Source organism: Oncorhynchus kisutch, linkage group LG2 (genome assembly GCF_002021735.2).
Source record: "Oncorhynchus kisutch isolate 150728-3 linkage group LG2, Okis_V2, whole genome shotgun sequence".
Lineage (NCBI taxonomy): Eukaryota > Metazoa > Chordata > Actinopteri > Salmoniformes > Salmonidae > Oncorhynchus > Oncorhynchus kisutch.
This window is the reverse complement of record NC_034175.2, coordinates 11,051,873-11,062,137: the sequence shown is the minus strand read 5'-3', so window position 1 is coordinate 11,062,137 and position 10,265 is coordinate 11,051,873. Positions and strand designations below refer to the sequence as shown.

The window sequence follows — 10,265 nt, the reverse complement described above, 5'->3', positions numbered from 1 at the left end:
TTACTGTAACTGCAATGTGAGTTCACCCAGTCTAAACATATTTTCTTTTTCAAATTGTATTTTTTTTTGCATCTTTTACATGCACTTCAATGATAGGCCTACACCAGTGTTAAAGTGATTGTTCCATTTTCAGCTCAACATATTCAGCTTAATATCTCCGAAAGCCCTTGCTTGTATAGCGTATTGTGCATCAATTCAGTTCATCTTCACTGCCTGGGGAATATTTAATCCCTAAATAAGACAATGATAAACAAATAGTGATGAATTAAATGTCTCTTCTGAAATCATCCCTTTCAAACATCCACTGATTAATTAACTGCTGAACCTTAGATGAGTAATAGCCTGGATTCTGCAAATTTTATTTCACTCTGGCTTCGTGACAATAAAATAGCATATGTTTAACCTTTGAACATGATGGATTATTGACAGTATTCCAAAACACAGATCCAGAACATCTTTAAAGCCACTAGTGCCTTTGCATAAATATTTTCATTGATGGATAAGATCACTCCACATCGCAGTCACTTTTTTCTAAAAAAGTGTAGGCCACATATCCTACGTACCGCTCTCCATTTCACCGTCCTCCAACTCATTATTGCTCTGCGCATCCAAGCCAAGCGCACGAGTCCGAAAGCAATTCAAGATGATGTCAATGGACAGGCGCACCCTCGTTTCCGAATCGAGAGAGAGAGAGAGCGCGCACCGTGTAAGCACATAGCTGCGTGTGGTGAAGTTTAGTATGCCTCATATAATAACCGTGTTATTGAACGGAGAGTAAATTCCAGAAATCCTCGCCTACTTCGCTAGATTTATTTTATTTTATTGGTGTTGGGGATTAAAACTGTCACTTAACGTTCGCCTTTTTTGTTTTTCTTTAGTCCGCCTGCGCTCTTGGATCTATTTGGAGATGTCTGAGTTTAACCACTCAAATATATCAGGCGGAAACGCTCCGGACCCGGACTACAAGTGGACGTATGAATATTACGACGATGATGAGCCTGTTTCGTTCGAGGGACTGAAAGCGCACCGATGTAAGTACAGGATCTCAGTTTACAGTCCTGTGCTGCCCCTCCGCCCCTTTCACCCATCTTCTCTGCGTTACGCATCTATTACTTTATTGTAGAAGTGAACTGTGATTAAAGCATGTGTGCATGTATTTATACGTGAGAATTGTCATGGCTCATTGCATCACATTCATATTTCTGGCTAGAAGTTAAAGTTAAGTATAGCAGATATTCTTCATAATGACAAATAGGTAGAGGGTGTGTGTGGTTTATGAGAGCTATAGAGAGAGAAGAGGGGGGGGACTGCCTTGGACTGTAAACCCTGCAGAGTAGTATAAGCATGTCAGTGCTGAGTGTCTGAGTAAGGGGGTTCCTTGTTTAGGCCTGTATGTGTGTCAGCCTTTTAACATTAGACACATACACAATCAATAACTTTATTTTTCCTCTAGAATAGCATACACCAATCAATGTCACCCCGTCTAGACATAATACATTTTCATAGCCCTACCCTCTCTCTCTCCCCCTCCTCTCCATCTCATTGTGCTTAAAATAATGTTGTTTTTGTCATGCTGTAGATATAATGACCTACTTACTATACATTGGAACTAAAAAAATAATATTTGAGCTGTCAATCAAGTCTTGTTGTGTTGCAGATTCCATCGTGATAGGCTTCTGGGTGGGCCTGGCTGTCTTTGTCATCTTCATGTTCTTTGTCCTGACGCTTCTCACCAAGACTGGAGCTCCACATCCCGAGTGAGTCTCCTTATCAACCAGCCATCACATGTCAATCAAATGAATTACTTAGCAATCCACCAACTTCCAGTGCCTCTTAACATGTGCACAATTATTTTCCACAGTAGGTAAATGGCAGACAGTGTGACTGGTCCATGTTCCAAGTTTCATGGTGCTTTTAGGACCATGGATAGCACCATGCTTATTAGTGGTGGTTCAGCAGCACGGACAGTTTCTTAGCATGCACAATTATTTATCACACCAGGTAAATAACATTGACAGTGTGGCTGTTCATATTCCAAGTTTTGTGGGACTTTCTTTTCAGCACCATGGACAGCGCCAGGCGTGTTAGTGGCAGAGCCTTACACAGGCTGTGGTTAGTTCTTCTTCAGCACCACAGAGAGCGCCTGGTTCAGAATGTCTCTTGGTTTTCCTCTACGTAAATGAGACAATTCTCCCTCCCAGTCTCAGTGCACTCTGATGTTTGATGCCATCTTAGTAAAGGATTCTAATTATCAGCAGCCCTCTTCCTTTTTATCCATGGTTGTAGCATATGTATTTTTTGCACACTGTGCTTGCTCTCGCTCTCTCTCGCGCGCGCGCGCTCTCTGTCAGCTACCTCTTTTTTTTCTGACTGTACGCTCTGCTTTGATCCTTCTTTCTTTCTCCTTTTCAGTCAGAGATCTCTCCCTTGGTGGTCCCTCCCCCTCGTCCCCCTCCCACAAAGCCATGTTTCTCTCTCTAGCCTTGTGCAAACAAACTGCGGTAAACTGTATGCGTTCCGGTGGAAGTCCAATCATTTCCATGGTAGGTGAGGCGCACCGCGGCAGCTCATCTGTCGAACAAGAGCTTTCAACTATGTGTTTATGGGAAGCATCAAGACATTTTTTGACAGGTCACTACATTTACTTGAAAAACTACAAGATTAAAGTTTATGATGTTTATACATTTATGCAATTATGTGGTAACGCTTCACTTAACACCTAGTGTCGTAACATATTATTACACGGTCATAACACTGTCATGATGTTAGAAGAGCTGACATAACTTGTCATAATATGGTCATAACACTGTCATGACCCATATATTTACACCTGTTGTGACATATATTGTGTTTTTTTTATGGCTGGTTATGACACCTACATAAGAGTATGAAAACCTACATTTATTCAAATTAGTTTTTTTTCCTGCCAAAAAGTTTCCTTTCATTTGAAAGTTCGTCTCTTATATCCTTTGTTTTTGTTGTAATTAATTCTTTACAGTTGTGTTTTTTTCATCATATTTTAAATAACTTGTAGAAAATACACTTTATGGCACTGTCATGAAGCATTATGGCCATCCTGTGTCACTTTACATGGACTAAGACAATACACTTTATGACTCTGTCAAGAAGCATTATGGCCATCCTGTGTCACTTTACATGGACTAAGACAATACACTTTATGACACTGTCAAGAAGCATTATGACCATCCTGTGTCACTTTACATGGACTAAGACAATACACTTTATGACACTGTCAAGAAGCATTATGGCCATCCTGTGTCACTTTACATGGACTAAGACAATACACTTTATGACACTGTCAAGAAGCATTATGACCATCCTGTGTCACTTTACATGGACTAAGACAATACACTTTATGACTCTGTCAAGAAGCATTATGACCATCCTGTGTCACTTTACATGGACTAAGACAATACACTTTATGACACTGTCAAGAAGCATTATGACCATCCTGTGTCATTTTACATGGACTAAGACAATACACTTTATGACACTGTCAAGAAGCATTATGACCATCCTGTGTCACTTTACATGGACTAAGACAATACACTTTATGACAAAGTCAAGAAGCATTATGACCATCCTGTGTCACTTTACATGGACTAAGACAATACACTTTATGACACTGTCAAGAAGCATTATGACCATCCTGTGTCACTTTACATGGACTAAGACAATACACTTTATGACAAAGTCAAGAAGCATTATGACCATCCTGTGTCACTTTACATGGACTAAGACAATACACTTTATGACAAAGTCAAGAAGCATTATGACCATCCTGTGTCACTTTACATGGACTAAGACAATACACTTTATGACAAAGTCAAGAAGCATTATGACCATCCTGTGTCACTTTACATGGACTAAGACAATACACTTTATGACAAAGTCAAGAAGCATTATGACCATCCTGTGTCACTTTACATGGACTAAGACAATACACTTTATGACACTGTCAAGAAGCATTATGACCATCATTGTCATATAAGCCAGATAAGACACTTACAGGCCCTTATATCAGTCATCAGTCCAAAAGAAGGTGTCTTGTCCTGCTCCTGAAATCTGCTCCTGCATTCATCCCTGTCAACAACAGAGCATTGTGGTAGGTGCATGTCTGACATCAATGTGTGTGCAATTACAATAAAAATTTAACAACGTTAATAAATAAATATATATACAGTACCAGTCAAAAGTTTGGATACACCTACTCATTCAAGAGTTTTTCTTTATTTGTATTTTTTTTTACAAATTTCTACATTGTAGAATAATAGTGAAGACATCAACACTATGTAATAACACATATGGAATCATGTAGTAAACAAAAAAGTGTTAAACAAATCCAAATATATTTTATATTTGAGATTCTTCAAAGTAGCCACCCTATTCCTTGATGACAGCTTTGCACACGCTTGGCATTCTCTCAACCAGCTTCATGAGGTAGTCACTGGAATACATTTCAATTAACAGGTGTGCCTTGTTAAAAGTTCATTTGTGGAACTTCTTTCCTTCTTAATGCGTTTGAGCCAATCAGTTGTGTTGTGACAAGTTAGGGGGGTATACAGAACATAGCCCTATTTGGTAAAAGACCAAGTCTATATTATGGCAAGAACAGCTCAAATAAGCAAAGAGAAACGACAATCCGGAATATTTCAAGAACTTTGAAAGTTTCTTCAAAGCAGTCGCAAAAACCATCAAGTGCTCTGATGAAACTGGCTATAATGAGGATCGCCACAAGAAAGTAAGACCCAGAGTTACCTCTGCTGCAGGGGATACGTTCATTAGAGTTAACTGCACCCCAGATTGCAGCCCAAATAAATGCTTCACAGAGTTCAAGTAACAGACACATCTCAATGTCAACTGTTCAGAGGAGACTGCGTGAATCAGGCCTTCATGGTTCAATTGCTGCAAAGAAACCACTACTAAAGGACACCAATAAGAAGAAGAGACTTGCTTGGGCCAAGAAATACGAGCAATGGATATTAGACCGGTGGAAATCTGTCCTTTGGTCTGATGAGTCCAAATTTGCGATTTTTGGTCTTTGTGGGATGCAGAGTAGGTGGACTGATGATCTTTGCATGTGTGGTTCCCATCGTGAAGTATGGATGAGGAGGTGTGATGGTGTTGGGGGTGCTTTGCTGGTGACACTGTAAGTGATTTCTTTAGAATGCAAGGCATACTTAACCAGCATGGCTACCACAGCATTCTGCAGCAATACACCATCCCATCTGCTTTGCACTTAGTGGGTCTATCATTTTGTTTTTCAGCAGGACAATGACCCAACACACCTCCAGGCTGTGTAAGGGCTATTTGAGCAAGAAGGAGAGTGATGAGTGCTGCATCAGATGACCTGGACTCCACAATCACCCAACCTCAACCCAATTGAGATGGTTTGGGATGAGTTGGACCGCAGAGTGAAGGAAAGGCAGCCAATAAGTGCTCAGCATATGTGGGAACTCATTCAAGACTCTTTGAAAAGCATTCCAGGTGAAGCTGGTTGAGAGAATGCCAAGAGTGTGCAAAGCTGTCATCAAGGCAAAGGGTGGCTACTTTGAAGATTCTCAAATATAAATATATTTAGATTTGTTTAACACTTTTTTTGGGTTACTACATGATTCATATGTGTTATTTCATAGTTTTGACGTCTTCACGATTATTCTACAATGTAAAAAGAAAGAAAAACCCTTGAATGAGTATGTGTGTCCAAACGTTTGACTGGTACTGTACTGTATATATAGCATAAAAACACTGTTGACAAGTAGCATATGGTATAATGGAATGTTTTGCCTTGTGTGGTAGGTTTTGTGGGTTTTGACACTCTTGTGTATGTGTCATAACCAGCCATAAAATAACACAACAGGTCTATATATGTTTTATCATGACAGTGTTATGATCATATTATACCAGGTTATGACAAGTTATGTCAGCTGTTATTACATATGACATGGTTTTGACCTGGGTGTCAAATAAAGTGTTACCTATCATGTTTTATGTATTATATTGCTATTGGTGATTTATAATACCGTTGTAGCCTGTTGTTACACACACCTGACGTGTGGCTGGTAGATAATTAATAACACTTCCATGTTGTGTGATTCTGATTGTGGTGATGCCGTGCATAGATTGCAACAATTGCATAGAAATGATCGTACGGCAATGTGATGATGCAGTCTGTTTGCATGCGGTGTCTGAGTTCTATTTCTCTTGGAGCTTCATCCCCTCTCTCTCTCTTACCACTCTCCCTTTCTCAACTCTCTCTAAGCTGACTCTTTCTTTAAGCTCAGTTTTCCCCTGTGAACGTTTTATGCTGCTCTCTGAACCACCCTTATCCCTGTGGCTGTGTGTGTGGCAGCTGTCACGGCTCTCTCATTAGCTGCCAGAGAGCTGAGCCTGTGAGTCTGTGTGTATCTGTTCCTCTGGAGTGGATCTCTGCAAGGCTCAGCTCTGGGATCCCTTACAGACAAACCTCACTGCCTTCCAGAAAGACCTCACTGGCTTGCTGATGAAAACAAACAACCTGCAGGGATCAGTGACTGATCAGCATGCTGCTCTACCTTGATACTTCCCAGGCTCTATCTATTGCAGGACCACAGCACAGCAAGCAGGATGGCAGTTAATGCATTTAATGGGACCAACTAGTTAAGGCTGGAAATCTGTTTCTGTGTGTGTGACTATAACAACAAATGAAAGAGTAAATGGTACCCATCAGTCTCCCTGAATCTTGTATTTCCAATTGTAGCCCAGTGTGTGTGTGCGTGCACGTGCATGGTTGTGTGCGTGTGGATGGGCGTGTTGAGGTCACATCAGGCTTCTCTTCTTTATGGCTACGTTTAGACAGGCATCCCAATTCTGATCTTATTTTCACTAATTGGTAGTTTTATCATTTAGATAAGCTCTGAATAAGATCTGATGTGAAATGATCTGATATGATTGGTCAAAAGGCCAATAACTGCGGCAAAATGTTTGAATTGGGCTGCCTGTCTAAACATAGCCTATTGGGTCCTAAGTGAATGTGAGAGCTGATGAGTGCTGGCTGCTGAGTAGAGGAGCTAATTGTCTTGCTGTGTTCAGTAATGGAGGTCAGGGGGCCTCAAGGGGCCCCACCAGGGCCAAGCCTGTTAAAATCTCAGGTCTGCTGACCACAGCGCTCCACTGCTCTAGTCCAATGCCATGACATCCATTTACTCAGCTTTCTCTCTTCCTTCCCTCTCTTCCTCTCTCTCTGCCTGCTTCAATGCAGCTATATACTGAGCTTAGCTAAAGCCAAAAAATAAAGACACCCGCTAAGGGGATAGGAATATAGTGTTGAGCCAATATACACAGGAGCGCCAACATACACAGAATTAGCGCACGGACACGCAACACACAGCTCTTTCCAAACATGCATTGATTATTCAATCCAGACTTGTTTGTTTAAGCATGAATGAAGAGTCATACGCCCCAAAAGGGAATACATGATACCATCTACCTACCATCCATGTCTCTTTCTTCCCTCTCCCTGTCCTCTCTTACCTACCATCCATGTCTCTTTCTTCCCTCTCCCTATCCTCTCTTACCTACCACCATGTCTCTTTCTTCCCTTTCCCTGTCCTCTCTTACCTACCATCCATGTCTCTTTCTTCCCTCTCCCTGTCCTCTCTTACCTACCATCCATGTCTCTTTCTTCCCTCTCCCTATCCTCTCTTACCTACCATCCATGTCTCTTTCTTCCCTTTCCCTGTCCTCTCTTACCTACCATCCATGTCTCTTTCTTCCCTCTCCCTATCCTCTCTTACCTACCATCCATGTCTCCTTCTTCCCTCTCCCTGTCCTCTCTTACCTACCATCCATGTCTCTTTCTTCCCTCTCCCTATCTTCCTTGATTCTGATTAAGGCATCTTATTTTTCACTTTAATTGTGAGGTAGTCACACCTATTTCTCTTCTAATACACTCCTGGTCCTCAAATGTCCCCCATCTAGAGGAGCTGAGCCCTGTAAGAAGCGTGTTCGTCTGACCAGCTGTGTGGAGGACCTCCGCTCCCCTGCAGACCCTGACAACCGGCCATGCCTACAACTGGACTCCTCTCTCAGCCGCTCCCTCTTCCACTGCTACATCAATGAGGAACAGGCCCAGGGGGTGTCCAGGGCAGGAGCTGTGGGAGCACCCAGAGGAGGGCTGGTCCAGGGGCCGGGGCGAGGCAGGTCAGGCAGCCCAGAGGAGGGGGTAGTGGTGGGGATGGAAGTAGGTGTCAGCCGTGCCCTGCAAGGGGCTGCCATGTTGGGGGGGAACCGGACTGACCACAGTGAGGCAATGTCCCTGTCCCATTTCAACATCCCTAACGTTGTGAACTCCGAGCACAGCTCCACCCTGGGGGCGGACGATCTGCTGCTGGGGGAGCCGCCAATCATCATGGAGGGGGAGTGTCATCGGCCCCACAGCGCACATCACGTGATGGACTAAGGTCCCCTCTACTTCCTGGGGAACCACCAATCATCCTAGATGAGGAGTGTCGCTCCCATGGGGTCCATCACACGATTGACTGGGGGAACCACCAATCATCCTAGAGGGGGAGTGTCATCGACCATCTAGCGCCCTTCACAAGATGGACTGTCCTGCCAATCACACAATAGACCATGGTCCTGCTTACTTCTCACACCCACCTCCGTTAGGGCATTATAGCTAATTATGAGGACATCACAGGACTCACCAGCCTTATATAGAGTTGTGTCAACCGAATTCATGGAGGTTCAAATAAGTCCTAATCTAACATTCTGTTGTGCCAGTCATGTACAGTGCAAGCTCTCCTAATTAGGCTGTGGTTCCAGCTTCCCACACCACCTCCACTGTGTAACTGTACCTCCTGACATTTTCATTCTGTTCAGATTTGGTTCAGGCTAAAATACTATACAGTCAAAATATAAACATTTAATGTAAATTAACAATAGGGTTAAATATACATATGTGATATGCGCTACTTTTATAATCTTTATGTCAACAAGGTTGCCTACGCAGAGCCAGAAAGTGACGTCACATCTCAACGCTAAACGGGAAGTCCAGCTTCATCAAGTTGATTAGAATGTTTTTGTATTTAATTATTTTTTTTTGCCTTTAACTAGGAAGTGAGTTAAGAAAAATATATTATTTACAATGACAGCCTACCCCGGCCAAATCCTCCCCTAACCCGGAACAATGCTGGGCCAATTGTGCGCCGCTCTATGGGACCCCCAATGACAGCCTGTTGTGAGACATTCCGGGATTGAACCGGGAACTGTAGTGAAGCCTCTAGTACTGCAATGCAGTGCCTTAGACCACTGCGCCACTCGGTCCCCCCCGTATAGTGGTGGAGGCCTTGCAGGAATCAGATAAAGGGATGGCAACAACAGAAGAGGTAAGGAGAATTTGATACAACAACCAAAATGCACCAGAAAGGCAAGACTCTTCTCTTGGGTTTTCAATTCAACAGCAGTCTGAATGTTGTCCTTGTTCAGTACTAATTGTAGCACACCTGTTCCTCACTATAAACTGTCATAGACATAACTTTTTATATACCATGTGTTGCATGTGTCAATGCTTTACCTACATGTCACATCAGTCTCGTCTGCCAAGTCTATAGAAGGTTGTGACTAAATAAAACTAAACTCAGCAAAGATCATTCGTAAAAATCAAAATAACTTCACAGATCTTCATTGTAAAGGGTTTAAACACTGTTTCCCATGCTTGTTCAATGAACCTTAAACAGTTAATGAACATGCACCTGTGGAACGGTCGTTAAGACACTAACAGCTTACAGACGGTAGGCAATTAAGGTCACAGTTATGAAAACTTGGGACACTAAAGAGGCCTTTCTACTGACTCTGAAAAACACCAAAAGAAAGATGCCCAGGGTCCCTACTCATCTGAGTGAACGTGCCTTAGGCATGCTGCAAGGAGGCATGAGAACTGCAGATGTGGCCAGGGCAATAAATTACAATGTCCGTGAGACGCCTAAGACAGCACTACAGGGAGACAGGATGGACAGCTGATCGTCCTCGCAGTGGCAGACCACGTGGAACAACACCTGCACAGGATTGGTACATCCAAACATCACACCTTCGGGATAGGTAACAACTGGTAACAACAAATGCCAGAGTTATACCAGGAACGCACAATCCCTCCATCAGTGCTCAGACTGTCCGCAATAGGCTGAGAGAGGCTGGACTGAGGGAATGCAGGTCCTCACCAGACATCACCAGCAACAACGTCACCTATGGGCACAAACCCACTG

General features: G+C 42.8%; 1 protein-coding gene across 1 annotated transcript; it reads left to right on the top strand.

Annotated features, from left to right (window-relative positions):
- Positions 1-702: 702 nt before the first annotated feature.
- On the top strand, positions 703-9,641 carry LOC109903423 (melanocortin-2 receptor accessory protein 2A-like). Its single transcript, XM_020500122.2, has 3 exons — positions 703-1,031; positions 1,658-1,757; positions 7,981-9,641. Exons 1-3 carry the CDS (start codon positions 908-910, stop codon positions 8,459-8,461), a joined length of 705 nt encoding a protein of 234 aa, XP_020355711.1. The 5' UTR covers positions 703-907; the 3' UTR covers positions 8,462-9,641.
- Positions 9,642-10,265: the final 624 nt, after the last annotated feature.